We start from the raw sequence: 21,313 nt of genomic DNA, 5'->3' as shown, positions 1-21,313 counted from the left end.
GTTGATTATCCTGATGTAACAAATTCATATCAATTTTTAAAAATGTTTTTATTCAGGTATTTATGTATATACACATCAAACACAACCAAAACTAAGAAGAGAACAAACAGAAATTCACATAACAAATAATTAACCATCGAGTCTCTCCATTCCAACAGAATCCGTCTCCGGGCTACCAGAGAGGCAAAGGCCAAAACGCCGGCCTCTCTTGCCCCCTAGACTCCCGGGTCTTCCGACACTCCAAACATCGCCACTTCTGGACTTGGGACCACCTTCACCCTCAGCACCTCAGACATCATGCCAGCGAACCCCCATCAAAATCCCTCCAGCTTCGGACAGGCCCAAAACATGTGGATGGGTTCACGGGCCCCTCCGCGCACCACCCACACCTATCCTCCACCCCCTCAAAAAACCTGCCCATTCTGGACACTTTAAATTGAATGAGGCTAAGCCTAGCGCACAAAGTGGACGCACTGACCATGCTCAAAGCTTCTTCCCATAACCCAGCATTCTACACTCCCCAGCTCTTCCTCACACTTCCACTTAACTTCTCCTTTCGGGGAATCCTCCCTGTCCATTAATTCCTTATAAATCCCTGACACCCTGCCCTCACCAACCCATTTTCGACACCACCTTGTTCTGCAACCCTGGGGTTGGCAGGTCAGGAAAGGACAGCACCTGTTTCCTTACATAGTTTTACATCTGTAAGTACCGGAACCCATTCCCACTGGGCAGCTCGTACTCCCCTACCAGCCCTGCAAGTTCGGAAAGCTGCCCCCCACGAATAGGTCTCCATACCGCTCAATCCCCGCCCCCTGCCACCCCCGAAGCCCCGTGTCCAGCCTCCTCTGGAACGAACCTGTGATTCCCACAAATTGGAGCCAAAACTGAGGCACTCTCCAGGCTCAGGTGCAGCCGCCACTGTCCCCACACGCACAAGGTCGCCACCACCACCAGACTTGTGGAGTACCTGGCCGGCGAGAACGGCAGAGGCACCGTCAATAATGCCCCCAAGCTAGTGTCCTTACAAGAGGCTGCCTCCATCAGCTTCCACACCAACCCCTCCCCCACTACCCACTTCCTGGCCATGGCTATATTTGCTGTCCAGTAGCAGTTTGGCAAGGCCAGCCCCCCACCCCCCCATGACCCCACTCTAGCAGCACCTTCTTCAAACCCACACAAACTCCAAGATCAATGCATTAATCTTCCTGAAGAAGGCCTTTGAAATAAATATCGGAAGGTTCTGGAACACAAATAGAAACCTCGGGAGTACCGTCACCTTCACGGACTGCAACTGCCCCAACGACAGCGGGAGCACATCCCATCTCTTAAAATCCCCCTTCATCTGCTCCACCAACCATGCCAGATTCAATTTATGTAGCTGTTCCCATCCCCACACCACCTGGATGTTCGCCCATCTTCCTCTCCTGCTCCCTCGCCTGGAACGGAAAGACCTCTTTCTTCCCGATGTTTAACTTATACCCAGAGAACCAAGCGAATTGCACCAAAATGTCCATGGGCCCTTCAATATTTTCCAATGGGTCCGATATGTAAAGCATCAGATCGTCCGCAGAGTTCATATCATGTTAACCTGAACGTTGAATACAGCATTTGTGCTTAGTCTTTATTCTTTTACCAAAATGTACTTATGCCTTATATTGGCTGTCTATCCTTGTGACGAAGGGAGTGGGTTATTTTTGTTGTCTCTCCCCATCTCGCTTAGAACAAAGATGAGCAGAGGCGGTATTGGGGGGGGGGGGGGGGGGGGGGGGGGGGGTGGAGTTGGTAGGGTTAGTTTGTTCTCGCTGTGGTTAGAAAGGTCACCCCAGTTAGAGCTAACCAGTTTTGGAATCTTTTTACTTTTTCTTTTAATTTAGATTCAGAGTATCCGTGCCTTTTTCGTTTTCGGCACAGGCAGACTGAGTGTTATCCTGACGAGAACTGGGTTATATCTGACTCTTCCTTTGGGTTGAATTTGTCTTTTCTCCGGATATGGGTCTTCCTCTCTGGCTGTGTTTGTTGCTGTTGGAACTTCACTGAGGACAAGGGTGGCTATGAGTATCCTTTATATGACAGTAGTGGGTGGCATGATAGCACAGTGGTTAGCACTGTTGCTTCACAGCTCCAGGATTCAGGTTCAATTCCTGGCTTGGGTCACTATCTGTGCGGAGTCTGCACGTTCTTCCAGTGTCTGTGTGAGTTTCCTCCAGATGCTCCAGTTTCCTCCCACAAGTCCGGAAAGACGTGCTGTTAGGTAATTTGGACATTCTGAATTCTCCTTCTGTGTACCCGAACAGGCGCCGGAATGTGGCGACTAGGGGCTTTTCACAGTAACTTCATTGCAGTGTTAATGTAAGCCTACTTGTGACAATAAAGATTATTATTAGTGTGTGGGTATGTCCTTTCTTATTGGACACACGGGGGAATGGTTGGGGCGTGCCTTAGCCTGATTAGAACTGGACTGGGCTGATGCAACCTTGATGGGATGCAAGAGTTGGGGCTGCATGGAGGTTCCTGAGGTTAGGTTCTCCTGAATTTCCTTTTGTGACGGTGCTGGGCTAGCCAGGCCGGCACCATGGTTGGTGTCTTGCTATCCCCATGGAACGGTGGTGCTTTCTCTCAGGGCAACATAGGGGGAGCCTAGTGTGGCTGGCTCCGACACCCGGGTGAGCAATGATTTTGGGATGGACTGAACTTTGTACCAAAGAGTTCTCTTTTTTTCTTTTCCCTGGAGTAGGAGTGAGGTCCGCCTGTGGTTCAGTTGGTAGGCTCTCATCTATTTTGTAATGCCTCGGGCAGTAACTCGGGTAGTTCGGTTATCCAATTAGTTCTGATAGTTCTTGCTCTTTCTTCCTTCTCAGAGACCCTGGAGGTTTGACTTCCGCTGTTTCCCTCACTTTGTTATTGGTTTTCTCCCGAGCTACTTGTGGTGATGATAAAACGGCAGGTCTCGGTGCTGTGGTTAAATGTGCAGGCCCATTTTCTAAGTAGCCTTATGGTAGCCCTACCCCTTTTTTTTTTTTTTTTTTTTTTTTGAGTGGTCCTGGTTGTCAGGGTTTCCCAATGTTGCGGGAGGTGGTCTGCCCCCACCCACCCACTTCCCTTCTCATCCTGCTCCTCTCCCTTTCCCCTCCCCCTTTCCTTTTAACCCCCTCCTTCTTTTCTCTCTCCACTCCTCTCCCACAGCGCCCCTCCTGCCATTTGTTATTCTGTTCCTCTCCTAAACCCTCTTTTGTTACCTCCACCACTGGATCTATTATCAAGTTTCACGCTAGGCTTAGCTTAAATAATTAACATTGCTCTTTACAACCAATATATAACATCAATGCATATCAAAAAGCACAGCTAGCTTATTGTAAGTCAATGATTATCCCTTCTCAATTCTATCTACGGCCATTCGAGGCTCCACATTGTCCACTGTCAGTACACTTTCATAAACTGATTTTTGCTTTGGATGAGTTGTCAGTTACTGTCAATCCCTGTCCTAAATAATGATGTGATCTTTCTCCCTGCTGATTTTCATTGTCGTCCGCAGCCCATTCTGGGACTATTCAATACTGATATTAATTACGAAGAAAATAGGATTTCTCGACTCCCATGTCATCTCTTTTTTTAAAAAAATATATTTTATTCGAGTTTTTTGGCCAAACATAACAATACGTAGTGTTTCTTTTACACAACAATGAAGCAATATAAATAGCCGTGGCCAGTTTTAAACAAATAAATAAATAATATATATAAACAAAAACAAAACTAAATGGCAACTGCCTTGTCCAAAATAAATACTCTCCAAAATTACAATCAAACAGTCCAATATACAATTACATATACCAAATACCTATACATGTACAATAACATCCCTGAGAGTCTGTCCGATTCCTCCCCCCCACCCTCCCCCCTGGGTTGCTGCTGTTATCGACTTCTTTTCCATTCCCTCTATCTTTCTGTGAGGTAGTCGACGAACGGTTGCCACCGTCTGGTGAACCCCTGGGCCGAACCCCTTAACACGAACTTAATCCGTTCTAACTTTATGAACCCTGCCATATCGTTTATCCAGGTCTCCACACCCGGGGGTTTGGCTTCCTTTCACATTAACAATATCCTGCGCCGGGCTACAAGGGACGCAAAGGCCAACATGTCAGCCTCTCTCGCCTCCTGCACTCCCGACTCTTCTGCAACCCCAAATATAGCCAACCCTCAGCTTGGTTCGACCCGGACCCCCACCACCTTCAAAGGCACCTTTGCCACCCCCACCCAGAACCCCTGTAGTACCGGGCATGACCAGAACGTGTGGGTGTGATTCGCTGGGCCTCTCGAGCATCTCGCACACCTATCCTCTACCCCCAAAAATTTACTAAGCCGTGCTCCAGTCATATGCGCCCTGTGTAGCACCTTAAATTGCATCAGGCTTAGCCTGGCACACGAGGACGATGAGTTTACCCTACGTAGGGCATCCGCCCACAGCCCCTCCTCAATCTCCTCCCCCAGTTCTTCTTCCCATTTCCCTTTCAGCTCATCTACCATGATCTCCCCCTCGTCCCTCATCTCCCTGTATATGTCCGCTACCTTACCGTCCCCCACCCATGTCTCTGAGATCACTCTATCCTGCACTTCCTGCGTCGGAAGCTGCGGGAATTCCCTCACCTGTTGCCTCACAAAAGCCCTCAATTGCATATACCGAAATGCATTCCCTTGGGGCAACCCATATTTCTCCGTCAGCGCTCCGAAACTCGCAAACGTCCCATCTACAAATAGATCTCTTAATTGTACTACCCCAGCTCTTTGCCATGCTCCAAATCCCCCATCCATTCTCCCCGGAACGAACCTATCATTGTTTCTTATCGGGGACCGCACCGAAGCTCCCGTCCCTCCCCTATGCAGTCTCCACTGCCCCCAAATTCTCAATGTAGCCACCACCACCGGGCTTGTGGTGTATTTCTTTGGTGAGAACGGCAACGGCGCCGTCACCATTGCTTGCAGGCTAGTCCCCTTGCAGGACGCCCTCTCCATTCTCTTCCACGCCGCTCCCTCCCCTTCTCCCATCCACTTACACACCATTGAAACATTGGCGGCGCAGTAGTACTCACTTAGGCTCGGTAGTGCCAGCCCCCCCCCGGTCCCTACTACGCTGCAAGAATCCCCGCCTCACTCTCGGGGTCTTCCCAGCCCACACACAACTCATAATGCTCTTCTCAATTCTTTTGAAAAAAGCCTTCGTGATCACCACCGGGAGGCACTGGAACACAAAAAGGAATCTCGGGAGGACCACCATTTTAACCGCCTGCACCCTACCTGCCAATGACAAGGACACCATGTCCCATCTCTTGAAATCCTCCTCCATCTGTTCCACCAACCGTGTTAAATTTAGCCTATGTAATGTACCCCAATTCTTGGCTATCTGGATCCCCAGGTACCGGAGGTCCCTTGTTACCTTCCTCAACAGTAAATCCTCTATCTCTCTGCTCTGCTCCCCCGGGTGCACCACAAATAACTCACTTTTCCCCATGTTCAGTTTATACCCTGAAAAATCCCCAAACTCCCCAAGTATCCGCATTATCTCTGGCATCCCCTCCGCCGGGCCCGCCACATATAGCAACAAATCGTCCGCATGTAGAGATACCCGGTGTTCTTCTCCCCCCCACTTCCTGGAACCCCTCAGTGCCATGGCCAGGGGTTCAATCACCAGTGCAAACAATAACGGGGACAGAGGACATCCCTGCCTCGTCCCTCTATGGAGCCGAAAATAGTCAGACCCCCGTCCATTCGTGACCACGCTCGCCATCGGGACCCTATACAGCAACTGTACCCACCTGATATACCCGTCCCCAAAGCCAAATCTCCTCAACACCTCCCACAAATAATCCCACGCCACTCTATCAAATGCTTTCTCGGCATCCATCGCCACCACTATCTCCGCTTCCCCCTCTGGTGGGGGCATCATCATTACCCCTAGCAGCCTCCGTATATTTGTATTTAGCTGTCTCCCCTTCACAAACCCAGTTTGGTCCTCATGCACCACCCCCGGGACACAATCCTCTATCCTCATTGCCATTACCTTGGCCAGAATCTTAGCATCCACATTCAGGAGGGAAATGGGCCTGTACGACCCGCATTGCAGCGTTCAGTGCCCCCCAGACCACTCCCAACTGTACCTCCCCATTACCATTAATTTCCAAGTACCTTTCCATACACCCCCCTCACCCTTAAACACACCCCCTCATCTGCCAATAATCCCATGTCCATTCTCCAGGGTGGAAGCTGTTGTTTTTCTTCCCCTATCTCCAGGTCCACCCAGTGTGGAGCATGATCCGAGATGGCTATAGCCGTGTACTCCGTCCCCGTCACCTTTGGGATCAGTGCCCTTCCCAAAACAAAAAAATCTATTCGTGAAAATACTTTATGTACATAGGAGAAAAACGAAAACTCCTTACTCCTAGGTCTACTAAATCTCCAGGGATCTACTCCTCCCATCTGTACCATAAAATCCTTAAGCACCCTAGCTGCAGCCGGCCTCCTTCCGGTCCTGGACCTCGATCTGTCCAGCCCTGGGTCCAGCACCGCATTAAAGTCTCCACCCATTACCAACTTTCCCGCCTCTAGGTCCGGGATGCGTCCTAACATATGCCTCATAAAATTGGCATCATCCCAGTTCGGGGCATACATGTTCACCAATACCACCGCCTCCCTTTGCAGTTTGCCACTCACCATCACGTATCTGCCCCCACTATCTGCCACTATAGTCTTTGCCTCAAACGTTACCCCGCTTGCCCACTAGTATGGCCATCCCCTTGTTTTTTGTAGACAGCCCCGAATGAAACACCTGCCCCACCCATCCTTTGCGAAGTCTAATCTGGTCTGTCAGCTTCAGATGCGTCTCCTGAAACATAACCACATCTGCCTTAAGTTTCTTTAGGTGTGCGAGTACCCGTGCCCTCTTAATCGGCCCGTTTAGCCCTCTCACATTCCACGTGATCAACCAGGTTGGGGGGCTCTTTACCCCCTACCCCCCCCCCCCCCCCCCCCCCCCCCCCCCGATGACTAGCCATTTCCTTTTTCAATCCAGCTCCTCACCCGGTTCCCACGTAGCTGTATCCCCCCCAGGCGGCGCCCCCCCCCGCCCCGACCCCCCCCCTCCCATACCAGCTCCCCCTTCTCCCCAGCAGCAGCAACCCAGTTAACCCCCCCCCCCCACCCCCCCCCGCTGGATCCCAAACTAGCGTAATTGCACCCCCCATGTTGCTCCCATAAGTCAGCAAACTATGGCCGACCGTGGCTCACACTGTGCGAGGCCCCCTCCTTCCTGCTTCCCTGTTCCCGTCATGATTACCATAGCGCGGGAACAAAGCCCGCGCTTCCCCTTTTGGCCCCGCCCCCAATGGCCAGCACCCACAGCTCCTCATCCTCCACCCCCCCCTCCCCCACGACATGGGGAAGAGAGAGAAGTTACAGGGTCGCAGGTTTAACAATCTGGGAAGTCTTCTCTTCCCCCTTCATCCCACAAATTCACCCACCCCCCTTTGTCCCAAACGTTCTTTTTCTTCTGGCCCGCTCACTCCAGCTTCTCCTCGACAATAAATGTCCACGCTTCGTCTGCCGTTTCGAAATAGTGGTGTTTCCCTAGATGTGTGACCACAGTCTCGCCGGCTGCAACATTCCGAATTTGACCTTCCTTTTATGCAACACCGCCTTGGCCCGATTAAAGCTTGCCCTCCTTCTCGCCACCTCCGCACTCCAATCTTGATACACGCGAATCACCGCATTCTCCCACCTACTGTTCCGAGTTTTCTTGGCCCATCTGAGGACCATCTCTCTGTCCTTGTATCGGAGAAATCTCACAACTATTGCTCGAGGAGTTTCTCCAGCCCTCGGTCTTCGCGCCATAACTCGATAGGCTCCCTCCACCTCCAGCGGACCCGCCGGGGCCTCCGATCCCATTAACGAATGCAGCATCGTGCTCACATATGCCCCGACGTCCGCCCCCTCTGCACTTCGGGAAGACCAAGAATCCTTAAGTTCTTCCTCCTCGCATTGTTCTCCAGCACCTCCAGCCTTTCCACACATCTTTTGTGTTGTGCCTCGTGGATCTCCGTTTTCACCACCAGGCCCTGTATGTCGTCCTCATTCTCAGCAGCCTTTGCCTTCACGACCCGAAGCTCCTGTTCCTGGGTCTTTTGCTCCTCCTTTAGCCCCTCAATCGCTTGTAATATCGGGGCCAACAGCTCCTTCTTCATCTCCTTTTTGAGTTCATCTACGCAACGCCGCAGGAACTCTTGTTGGTCAGGGCCCCATATTAAACTGCCTTCTTCCGACGCCATCTTGCTTTGTGCCTGCCTTCCTGGCCGTTGCTCGAGGATCCACCGCAATCCGGCTACTTTCCTCTCTTTTTTTCCATCCGTGTCCGGGGGGATTCCCTTCTGGATTACCGCACAGTGTTATTTGCCGTTAAAATTGCCGATGGGGCTACTATAAGAGCCCAAAAGTCCGTTTCACCGGGAGCTGCCGAAACGTGCGACTTAGCTGGTCATCGCCGCACCCGGAAGTCCTCCCATGTCACCTCTAAGGGACAATGCAGATCTTCCAATATAAGGTGCTAACACCTGTTTAATCTGGGAGAGACAAATTGAGGAAGCACAGTTTTCATCAGCTCCTCTGTATTAAGATGGTATGTTTCTTGATTTTGGCCAATTACCCCCAATGGGTACATTCCACATATCTGCTGCTTCACAGCGCCAGGGTCCCAGGATCGACCTCCTGGCTTGGGTCACTGTCTGTGCGGAGTCTGCACATTCTCCCGGTGTCTGCCTGGGTTTCCTCCGGGTGCTCTGGTTTCCACCCACAAATCCCAAAAGACGTGCATGTTAGATGAATTGGACATTCTGATTCCTCCCTCTGTGTACCCGAACAGGTGCAGGGGTGTGGCAACTAGGGGATTTTCACAGTAACTTCATTGCAGTGTTAATGTAAGCCTACTTCTGACAATAAAGATTATCTCACTGCACAGGTTCATTTGGCATTCAGTTGTCTTTTAAAAATACCTCACGCTGAGCTACTTTACTAAACCTCTTTCAAACCTGAAGTAGTTTCTCCCTAATCTCTTACCCCACTCTCCTTTCCCAGTCCTCCTCTCCCTCCAGTGACTTCCTCTGCCTATTCTTCCATTTCCTCCTTCTCTCCTTTTCTTCCTGCCAATCCAGTTATTACTCCAGTTCCTAATCCTGCTTGATCTAAAGAAAGCACTTAATCCTTCTTTGAAAAAAAAAATTTAGAGTACCCAATTATTTTTTTTCCAATTAAGGGGCAATTTAGCGTGGCCACTCCACCTACCCTGCACATTTTGGGTTGTGGGGGTGAGTCCCACGCAGACACAGGGGGAATGTGCAAACTCCACACGGACAGTGACCCGGGGCCAGGATCGAACCTGGGTCCTCGGCGCCGTGAGACAGCAGTGCTAACCACTGTGCCACCGTGCCGCCCCAGATAGCACTTTATCCTGACTAGCCCAGTGCAGCAATATAGAAAAACGAGTTTACATATGAAATGTAAGAAGCTATTACTTTAATGTAGCACTGACCTGTCGTGCATGCTCAGACACCCATTCAATGTCACTTGCATTCATTTCGTTTGGATTTTCTGGTGGAAGTTCAGCCTGATCTTTAAGTGGAGTTCGAGCAGCAAATACTATATAGGTTTTCGCTAACGTAACCTGAAAAAGAATGGGGTTATCACCCATGAGAATTAAATCTGGTCACTGTTTACAATTGTTCATTAATTTACAAATGAAAGCATATAAATTCTGAAATGTCTTATTTAAGTAACCATGAATAGAAAGTGCTTTCCTCCCCTACTCAGAGAAAGCTCCTATTCCCTCGAGTTCTCATTGGAAATTCACTTTTGAGTGAGAGAATAGGGTCATTGTTTACTCACATCAGGCACAGTTCTTAGTCACATTTTTGGCCAAAGATTAGCAATTATGAATATTAAAATATTATAAGTCAACATAATATATTGGGAAGTGTTTTTTTGTTACGTTTTTTTGAAATATTTCCAATGAAAGGGTGAACTGTAATCCTTCCAATTCTCTTTCCATCCTCTATTGACAAAATAGTTGGACACAACAAGACAGCTGCAAGACATGGCTGCCATGGACTATGTTTTTTTGCAAATAATGAAGCATTCAGGTACAGTATTGTTTAGTATAATAATTAACAAACAAACCAAAATCGTCATTCTAAAACGTCTAAATGATAAGTTCCTTTATTCAAGCATTTGGAATACATACAAATACAGACTGAGCACAAGCACAATGCATTTAAAATAGAACTTGTGAAGCATCTCCCTAAAGCATAGAGGGGCATTCATTTTTTTAAAATAAATTTAGAGTACCCAATTATTTTTTCCAATTAAGGGGCAACTTTGCGTGGCCAATCCACCTACCCTACACATCATTGGGTCGTGGGGTGAGACCCACGCAGACACAGGGAGAATGTGCAAACTCCACACGGACAGTGACCAGGGACCGGGATCAAACCCGGGTCTTCGGCGCCGCGAGGCAGCATTGCTAACCACTGCGTCACCGTGCCACCCATAGTGGGGCATTCTTTTTTTTAATTTTTTATAATACGTTTTCATAAAATATCAATAACAGAATGAGAAAGAAAAAAGAACCCAACAGGGTTAAGTACAAAACACAATCTAAAAAAAAGCAACCCCCCAACCCCTCCCCCCCGTACACAAATAATAAATTAACATTAACATAGTGGGGCATTCATGACAGTCATGTTTTCATAGGTCCAATATTTTCAATCATAAAGGAATACTAAAATAACAATATATTTAAATGGTTTACCTTGTTTCAAAAATAAATGTGAGCTCATTCTTTTTTCTTCCAATAAATTCTAGATTTCAAACCAGGTAAACACATTTAACATGTCAATAGAATATGTTAAGTTTGCTTGCCTGTCCTAATAAAATCCCAGTTGTCCCATATCGTTCTTCTGCCTTCAGTTTTTTCAGGTATTTCTCACTGTATTCCCCAATGACGTAAGATCTTCCCATGATGAAATGTCACTGGTGAACTGGTCCAAATCACACACAAAGAAAGGAATCTTCCCACTATGTTCAGATAGACAACCAATATATTTCAAGTATCAGACTAAAACTGTGGAAGATTTTTTTTTTTTAAAAAAATCAAACTTTAGAGGACTGCACCTAAAATTATCATTTTGTGAAATATCAAGATAAATAAAATTAGGCAAGGCTAACAATTATTCCTTGTATTTTGATTACTTGTAACGGTGAACAGCTGGTTTACGATAACAATTTAAAAGTTTAATTGGATTTGTATTTTTATTTCACACAATGTCAAGTTTCAGATAAATATTTTACATGATGGAATTGGATATACTAAGATAGTCACACTGTCAGTCTTTGAATAGCAAGAACTGAGATTGCACTGACGGGGAAACCAGTTAGAAGCTGCTATTAACTTGAAAAACCGCTGTGATCGAGTTTCCACTAGTTATATCAGCTCAATCCAGGTGGAATGGGCTTAAACAGTACAGGAAATTTTAAACGAGGGAGTTACAGCAAAAATCATTTGTGCTCCTTTTTTTGGTGATCTTTTATGGCGATTCAAAGTTTAATTTGCCTGAATCAAACCCCCTAACGAGGAAGAAATTGCGAGACCGCTGATTCATGAAGGCTCTTCAAACTGCAATCCCGATCGCATGCATATTGATCTGAAACATTAACTCTGTTTCTTTCTCACACATACTGCCTGACCTGCTGAGTATTTCCAACATTTTCTGTTTTTATTTCAGACTTCCAGCGTCCACAGTATTTTGCCATTGTATTAATCTTCAAATTACAATCAGTCTTTGGTGCACAAGTGCTGTAGGCATGTTTTAAAAGCTTTTTCACATAGAAAATGTTTAATTTACTAAGAATTAGTTCAGTAGCTTTTAAAAGTAATTGTAATTTCCATTTACTTTGAATCAGGTTACTCATTGGTGGAAGACAACACACCCTTAGTAAAATGTTTATTTTGTTGATTAAACCCAAATTCAGCATCTAAGTTAAGAGTTCACCAGATTTTCACTTAAAAGAGAATGGAACATTTGCAATGGAGTGAAAAAAATTGAAATAACGACATTTTAATACTTTGCCTCGTTGCTCTGGTTCATCAAAGTTTGCGATAATGCAAATGAATTTTAGCGAAAACTTCAAACCTAACTAGTCAAGAGTCGGAGGAGCTAGAGTCAAGATTAAAACACGGAACTTCAAAGATGATGATCACTGGATTATTGTGTGTGTGTTGGATTAGTGTGTGTGTGTGTGTGTGGGGGGGGGGGGGCAGATGAAATACAAGCCTACGCTGACAAAATTGACAGTGTTTCTATGAATCTGTCAGGATGGTCTTTGGTCCTCAATCATCCACGTTCTCATCCATGTCAGCAAAACTAAGGAGCTGGTCATCGACTTCAGGAAGCGAAGTATCGGACACACCTGCCTGCATCAATGGTGCTGATGTGGAAATGGTTGACAGCTTCAAATTCCTAGGTGTGCACAAAACCAACAATCTGTCTGGTCCACCCACGTCGACGCTATGACCAAGAAAGCACAACAGCGACTGTACTTCCTCAGGAAACTAAGGAAATCCGGCAAGTCCACATTGACTCTTACCAATTTTTATAGATGTACCGCAGAAAGCCTCCTATCTGGCTGCATCACAGCCTGGTATGGCAACTGTTTGGCCCAAGATGTTTCAACAGAGAGCCGTGAACACAGCCCAGTCCATGACACAAACCCGCCTCCCATCCATTGACTCTGTCTATACTTCCCGCTGCCTTGGGAAAGCAGGCAGCATAATCAAAGACCTCTCAAAGCCAGGTTAGTCACTCTTCCAAATTCTTCAATCGGGCAGGAGATACAAACATCTGAGAAAACGCACTACCAGGTTCAAAAACAGCTTCTTCCCCGCGGTTTCCAGACTCCTGAATGACCCTCTTATGGACTGAACTGATTTCTCCACACATCTTCTCTACTGAGTAGTACTACACTCCGTATGCTTCGCCCGATGTCTATGCCTATGTATTTACCATTGTGTATCTATCGTATGTCCTACTTTTTTCATGTATGGAATGATCGGTCTGGACTGTACGCAGAACAATACTTTTCACTGTACCTCGAACAAACCCAAATCCAAATCCAGCTCCTCTCAGCTACTCAGTGCTGATGGGACCATGTTACTCAAAGAAATCTCAGATCCTGGGGAAATGGGCAGAGCATTTCAATAATGTCCTCAACAGACCCATCCCACATCAATGACAAATCTATAAATAGGCTGCCCTAGATTAACACCAACCTCAAGGCATTCCATCCCCACTGCTGGAAACAGAGAAAGCTGTAGAGCAATTAACAAGTGGCAAAGCCTTGATGACGGTGGTTGCCCGAGGGCGGGCCAGGGGAGGTGCGGGACATGGGCCGAAGACTGGCCTAGCAGAGGTTATGGCTGATCGGCCGGGGGGGGGGGGGCCAGGCTGGTCATGTGGATCATTCGGGGACTGAATGGGCCAGTCAAAAGGGCTTGTGTGTTTGTGCACTTGAGGCAACTAAAGGCTGGCGTGACCATGTTACAGGAGACTGAAGGTGGGGGGGGATCAGATTAGGTTGAGGAAGGGATGGGTTGGGCAGGTGTTTCATTCGGGATTAGGCCTTAAAACGAGGGGGGTGGCAATCCTGGTCAATAAATGGGTGACGTTCGAGATGGGGAAGATAAAGGCAGACCTGGGGAAGTAGATATGTTATGGTTAGTGGGAAGTTGGAGGGAATGGCCGTGGTATTGGTAAATATATATGCTCCAAACTGGAATGATGCCGAGTTTGTCAGACAGGTGCTGGGGAAGATCCCGGACCTGGATTCATATCAACTGATTATGGGGGGGGATATTTCAACACGGTCCTGGATCCAAGGCTGGATCGGTCGAGTTCCAGATCTGGGAAGGTATCAGCTATGGCAAAGGGGCTGCAGGGTTTTATGGAGCGAGGTCGAGATGGTGGTGGCCATGGATCGAGTGGAGTGGAAGTACCTATGGGATGTCCTGGGAAGGTTTGGATTCGGGGAGGGATTTGTGGATTGGGTCTGGTTGCTATATCAGGCACTGGTGGCGAATGTAAGGACCAACCGGGTTCGCTCAGAGTATTTTAGTCTGTGCAGGGGGACGAGGCAGGGGTGTCCACTCTCCCCACTACTGTTTGCCCTGGCCATAGAGCTTTGGCAATGGCGACGAGGGCATCGAACATTTGGTGGGGGGATAGTGAGAGGGATGGTGGAGCATAGGGACTCGCTCTATGCGGACGATTTGCTCCTGTATATAACAGACCCGTTTTGTTTTGGGGGGGGGGGGGGGGGGGTTGTTGCAGGAATTATGGGAATACTGGAGGAATTTGGCCGGTTCTCAGGCTACAAACTAGACATGAGCAAGAGCAAGGTCTTCACGATCCAAGCAAGGGGGCAGGAGAGGAGACTGAGGGAGATGACGTTCAAAGTGGTGGGCAGGAGTTTTAGGTATGTGGGGATTCAGGTGGCAAGGGACTAGGGTCAGCTTCATAAACTAAATTTGGGCAGGATGATTGAGCAAATGAAAGGGGACTTCTGCAGGTGGGACGTGCTCACGCTATCGTTGGCGGGGAGGGTACAGACTGTCAAAATGAGAGTCCTCCCGAGATTGCTGTTTGTGTTTCAGTGTCTTTCAATCTTTATCCCCAAGGCATTTTTTAGGAAAGTGAACACGGCGATCTCGGGTTTCATATTGGCTGGGAAAGCCCCGAGGGTGAAGAAGGTCCTTCTTGAGTGGGGGCGCGGGGAGGGAGGCTTGGCCCTTCTGAACTTTATTAATTACTACTGGGCGGCTAATATTTCGATGGTTAGGAAGTGGGTTGTGGGGGAGGGGTCGGTGTGGGAGCAGGTGGAGGCAGCATCGTGTATGGGCACGAGTCTGGAGGCTCTGTTGATGGCACCTCTGCCGTTCCCGCCAGCTCGGTACTCCACAAGCCCAGTGGTAGTGGCAGCCCTGAGAGTGTGAGGGCAATGGAGGCAGCGTATGAGACTGGGGGGGCAATGGAGGCAGCGTATGAGACTGGGGGGGCAATGCAGGCAGCGTACGAGACTGGAGGGGACGTCGGTGTGGTCACCGATCTGTGACAATCACCGGTTCGCTCCCGGGGGGGGGGGGGGGGGGCTTTAGGAGGTTGCAGCAGGCAGGAATTGAGATATTTGGGGACCTTTTCATTGAGGAGGGTTTCCCGAGCCTGGTGGAGCTTGAGGAGGAGTTTAAGTTACCGGGTGGGAACGGATTTTGGTACCTGTAGGTAGGGGACTTTGCCCGGAGGCAGGTTCCAAGCTTCCCTCGCCTCCCTCTAAGGAGACTACAGGATAAGGTGATGTCAAAAACAGGGGTTGGGGAGGGAAGGGTCTTAGAAATATATAAGGAATTGGGAGTGGGAAGGGGTCCCAATCGGGGAGGTGAAGAGGAAGTGGGAAGACGAGTGGTGGTTTTTGGGGGGGGGGGGGGGGGGGGGGGGGGGGGGGGGGGGAGGAGAATTGGAAGTTGGCCTATGGAAGAAGGCCCTGAAAAGATGCATCCTCATCCTGTGCCAGGCTTAGCCTGATTCAGTTCAAAGTGATCCACAGAGCTAATATGACTGTGGCCCGGATGAGTAGATTTTTTTGACGGGGTGGAAGACAGGTGTGGGAGGTGCGGGGGAAGTCCAGCGAATCATGTACAGATGTTCTGGCATGTCCGAAGCGGAGGGGATTTTGGCAGGGATTCGCAGATATCATGTCAGAGGTCTTGGAAGGGAGGGTGACTCCGAGTCCAGAGGTGGCAATATTTGGAGTGTCGGAAGATCCGGAAGCTCGGGGGGGGGGGGATATGTTACCGTGTGTTTTTTGCATGCGTTGGACCGTTCTGTTATTTAGAATATTAATATGTTAAATGTTAAAATTATAAATGCCTCAATAAAATGTTTCCTAAAAAAAAAAGTGGCAAAGCCCCTGGAGCTGATTGAATTCCAGCAGAGATGTATAAATACGGTGGATCATAGTTGCTCAAAAAGCTCACCCAGCTCTTCCAGGTCACGTGGGAGCAAGGGGTCCTACCACAGGATTTTAAAAACACCTTCATTGTTCACATTTGCAAATACAAAGGCAACCGCCAGTCCTGCGACAATCATAGGGGAATATCTCTGATGTCCATTGCTGGAATGGTGCTTGCCAGAATCCTCCTAAACCAGCTCATATTACAGCTTGAGAAGGGTTTACTTCCGAAGAGCCAGTGTGGCTTCAGAAAAGGTAGGGGAACAATCAACATGGCATTTGTTGCTCGTCAACTGCAGGAGAAATGGCAAGAACAAAACGCTGAGCTATACGCTACCTTTGTCGGCCTTCCCAAAACCTTCTATGCTAAGCTGTAAAGGGCTCTGGAAGATTATGAGCAAGTTTGGGTGCCCAGACAAATTCATTCAGATGGTTTGACATTTCCACGATGGCATTCAGATCTGCATTCTTGACGACAATGAGACTTCGGCCCCCTTCCCTGTCACCAATGGAACAAAACAGGGCTATGTATTGGCATCGGCCCTCTTCAGCATCATGTTCTCAGCCATACTCACTGACGCCTGCCAGGATGAGGACCCAGGCATAGACATCAACGACCAAATAGACAGCAAGCTTTTCAACCTTCGCTGCCTCCAGGCCAAGACTAAGGACCTCTTTGATAAATTGCATGATTTTCTATTTGATGATGACTGCGCTGGACGCTGAAAGTGAGGTAGATATGAAGCACGTTATGGACCTGTTTTCCGCACCTGACTGATTGGAATGTTCCTCGCTGTTTGGGGCCATGTATAAGTGTCAGATCATTTCTGGATGCCCACTCTGCGAGCACTTCACCGTACTGTCCAGTACTAGCTATCCCCAGTCTGAATGGTGGCTGTTAAAAAGCCCCCACATAAATGGCTGGGTGGGAGGGACAGTGGGCAAGACTTGTTACTTCCAGCTGGTGCTTGAGGGCTTGTAGACATTAGATATGCGGAATCCACGAACCACTAGGGTGTCAAAGAAAGTGGTCGTTGCTAGGGGATTTGCTTGAGCAATGTCAGTTCGGACATAGGTGGCACGCCCATGTTTGGCATGAGGATGGTAGGATAAGAGATTGTAGCGTTTGATAGACTACTGACCTGTTTCTTGTTCCAATGTAGGTTTCTTACAGGCAAAATTATATCAGTGGAGCGTTGAGCAGCAAGGACTTCGATGAGGCTTTGCTTGGCTGCCGACAGGCCCTCAACATTGAGTTGGAAGATTCGCTGAGCGGGGCCCAACTGTAATGTAACCTTGGGGCTGTTTTTAGCAAGAGGGTAGCCAGGGAAAGGGTTGGCCCACTGAAGGACAGGGGAGAGAATCAAAGTGTGGAGCCAGAGAAAATGTGCGAGGTACTAAATGAATACTTTGCATCAGTATTCACCAAAGAGAAGGAATTGGTGGATGTTGAGTCTGGAGGGTGTGTAGATAGCCTGGGTCACATTGAGATCCAAAAAGACAAGGTGTTGGGCATCTTGAAAAATATTACGGTAGATAGGCCCCAGGGCCTGATGGGGTCTACCCCAGAATACTGAAGGAGACAAGAGAGGAAATTGCTGAGGCCTTGACAGAAATCTTTGGATCCTCACTGTCGTCAGGTGATGTCGGGACGATTGGAGAATAGCCAATGTTGTTCCTTTGTTTAAGGAGGGTAGCAAGGAGAATCCAGGGAGCCTTACGTCAGTGGTAGGGAAACTACTGGAGAGAATTCTTCGAGACAGGATCTACTCCCATTTGGAAGCAAATGGACGTATTAGCGAGAGGCAGCACGTTTTTGTGAAGGGGAGGTCGTGTCTCACTAACTTTTTTTTAATAATGTATTTTATTCGAGTTTTTTGGCCAAACATAACGATACGTAGTGTTTCTTTAACACAACAATAAAGCAATATAAATAGCCGTGGCCAGTTTTAAACAAATAAATAAAATATAAACAAAAACAAAAGAAAAACAAAACTAAATGGCAACTGCCTTGTCCAAAATAAATACTCTCCAAAATTACAGTCCAACAGACAATTACATATGCCAAATACCTATACATGTACAATATCATCCCTGAGAGTCCGTCCGATTCCTCCTCCCGCAACACCCCCCCCCCTGGGTTGCTGCTGTTATCTACTTATTTTCCGTTCCCTCTATCTTTCTGTGAGGTAGTCAACGAACGGTTGCCACCGCCTGGTGAACCCCTGAGCCGAACCCCTTAACACGAACTTAATCCGTTCTAACTTTATGAACCCTGCCATATCGTTTATCCAGGTCTCCACCCCCGGGGGCTTAGCTTCCTTCCACATTAACAATATCCTGCACCGGGCTACAAGGGACGCAAAGGCCAACACGTCAGCCTCTCTCGCCTCCTGCACTCCCGGCTCTTCTGCAACCCCAAATATAGCCAACCCCCAGCTTGTTTCGATCCGGACCCCCACCACCTTCAAAAGCACCTTTGCCACCCCCACCCAGAACCCCTGTAGTACCGGGCATGACCAGAACATGTGGGTGTGATTCGTTGGGCCTCTCGAGCATCTCGCACACCTATCCTCTACCCCAAAAAATTTACTAAGCCGTGCTCCAGTCATAGGCGCCCTGTGTAGCACCTTAAATTGTATCAGGCTTAGCCTGGCACACGAGGACGATGAGTTTACCCTACGTAGGGCATCAGCCCACAGCCCCTCCTCAATCTCCTCCCCCAGTTCTTCTTCCCATTTCCCTTTCAGCTCATCTACCATGATCTCCCCCTCGTCCCTCATCTCCCTGTATATGTCCGCTACCTTACCGTCCCCCAGCCATGTCTCTGAGATCACTCTATCCTGCACATCCTGCGTCGGGAGCTGCGGGAATTCCCTCACCTGTTGCCTCACAAAAGCCCTCAATTGCATATACCGAAATGCATTCCCTTGGGGCAACCCATATTTCTCCGTCAGCGCTCCCAAACTCGCAAACGTCCCATCTACAAATAGATCTCTTAATTGTACTACCCCAGCTCTTTGCCATGCTCCAAATGCCCCATCCATTCTCCCCGGAACGAACCTATGATCGTTTCTTATCGGGGACCGCACTGAAGCTCCCGTCCCTCCCCGGTGCCGTCTCCACTGCCCCCAAATTCTCAATGTAGCCGCCACCACCGGGCTTGTGGTGTATTTCTTTTGTGAGAACGGCAACGGCGCCGTCACCATTGCTTGCAGGCTAGTCCCCTTGCAGGACGCCCTCTCCATTCTCTTCCACGCCGCTCCCTCCCCTTCTCCCATCCACTTACACACCATTGAAACATTGGCGGCCCAGTAGTACTCACTTAGGCTCGGTAGTGCCAGCCCCCCCCCCCCCCCTGTCCCTACTACGCTGCAAGAATCCCCGCCTCACTCTCTGGGTCTTCCCAGCCCACACAAAACTCATAATGCTCTTCTCAATTCTTTTGAAAAAAGCCTTCGTGATCACCACCGGGAGGCACTGGAACACAAAAAGGAATCTCGGGAGGACCACCATTTTAACCGCCTGCACCCTACCTGCCAATGACAAGGACACCATGTCCCATCTCTTGAAATCGACCTCCATCTGTTCCACCAACCGTGTTAAATTAAACCTATGTAATGTACCCCAATTCTTGGCTATCTGGATCCCCAGGTACCGGAAGTCCCTTGTTACCTTCCTCAACGGTAAATCCTCTATCTCTCTGCTCTGCTCCCCCGGATGCACCACAAATAACTCACTTTTCCCCCTTGTTCAGTTTATACCCTTAAAAATCCCCAAGTGTCCGCATTATCTCTGGAATTCCCTCCGCCGGGTCCGCCACATATAGCAACAAATCATCCGCATACAGAGATACCCGGTGTTCTTCTCCCCCCCCTAAGTACTCCCCTCCACTTCCTGGAACCCCTCAGTGCCATGGCCAGGGGTTCAATCGCCAGTGCAAACAATAACGGGGACAGAGAACATCCCTGCCTCGTCCCTCTATGGAGCCGAAAATAGTCAGACCCCCGTCCATTCGTGACCACGCTCGCCATCGGGGCCCTATACAGCAACTAGGGCTGTACCCACCCGATATACCCGTCCCCAAAGCCAAATCTCCTCAACACCTCCCACAAATAATCCCACTCCACTCTATCAAATGCTTTCTCGGCATCCATCGCCACCACTATCTCCGCTTCCCCCTCTGGTGGGGGCATCATCATTACCCCTAGCAGCCTCCGTATAATTGTATTTAGCTGCCTCCCCTTCACAAACCCAGTTTGGTCCTCATGGACCACCCCCGGGACACAATCCGCTATCCTCATTGCCATTACCTTGGCCAGGATCTTAGCATCCACATTCAGGAGGGAAATGGGCCTGTATGACCCGCATTGCAGCGGGTCTTTTTCCTTCTTGAGGAGGAGCGATATCGTTGCCTCTGACATAGTCGGGGGCAGCTGCCCCCTTTCCCTCGCCTCATTAAAGGTTCTCATCAGTAGCGGGGCCAGCAAGTCCAAATATTTCTTATAGAATTCAACTGGGAATCCGTCTGGTCCCGGGGCCTTCCCCGCCTGCATGCTTCCAATCCCTTTCACTACTTCCTCCGTCTCAATCTGTGCTCCCACCCCACTCTCTCCTGTTCCTCCACCTTAGGAAATTCCAGCTGATCCAGAAAGCACATCATTCTCTCCTCCCCATCCGGGGGCTGCGCTTCATATAATCTTTCATAAAATGCCTTAAACACTCCATTCACTCTCTCCGCTCCCCGCTCCATCTCCCCCTCCTCATCTCTCACCCCCCCTATCTCCCTCGCTGCTCCCCTTTTCCTCAGTTGGTGGGCCAACAACCTACTCGCCTTCTCCCTATATTCGTACTGTACACCCTGTGCCTTCCTCCATTGTGCCTCTGCCTTACCCGTAGTCAACAAGTCAAACTCTATATGTAGCCTTTGCCTTTCCCTGTATAGTCCCTCCTCCGGTGCCTCCGCGTATTGTCTGTCCACCCTCAGCAGTTCTTTCAACAACCGCTCCCTTTCCCTACCCTCCTGCTTTCCTTTATGTGCCCTAATAGATATCAGCTCCCCTCTAACCACTGCCTTCAGTGCCTCCCAGACCACTCCCACCTGTACCTCCCCCATTATCATTAATTTCCAAGTACCTTTCAATACACCCCCTCACCCTTAAACACCCCCCCTCATCTGCCAATAATCCCATATCCATTCTCCAGGGTGGAAGCTGTT

General features: G+C 48.9%; 1 protein-coding gene across 6 annotated transcripts in view; it reads right to left on the bottom strand.

Annotated features, from left to right (window-relative positions):
• odr4 (odr-4 GPCR localization factor homolog) overlaps positions 1 to 21,313 on the bottom strand; it is a 181,699-nt gene that overhangs the window by 149,109 nt on the left and 11,277 nt on the right. For all 6 annotated transcript variants that reach the window (XM_072511214.1, XM_072511213.1, XM_072511217.1 and 3 more), the window contains 2 exons: positions 10,957 to 11,112; positions 9,572 to 9,703 (listed from right to left, as the gene is read on the bottom strand). In XM_072511214.1, coding sequence (XP_072367315.1) covers positions 9,572 to 9,703; positions 10,957 to 11,055 — 231 coding nt within the window. In that variant the 5' untranslated portion in view covers positions 11,056 to 11,112. The remainder of the gene's footprint in view (positions 1 to 9,571; positions 9,704 to 10,956; positions 11,113 to 21,313) is intronic.

The sequence above is a fragment of the Scyliorhinus torazame genome, chromosome 7, assembly GCF_047496885.1.
Source record: "Scyliorhinus torazame isolate Kashiwa2021f chromosome 7, sScyTor2.1, whole genome shotgun sequence".
NCBI classification, from domain to species: domain Eukaryota; kingdom Metazoa; phylum Chordata; class Chondrichthyes; order Carcharhiniformes; family Scyliorhinidae; genus Scyliorhinus; species Scyliorhinus torazame.
This window is presented reverse-complemented; position numbering and strand designations above follow the sequence as displayed.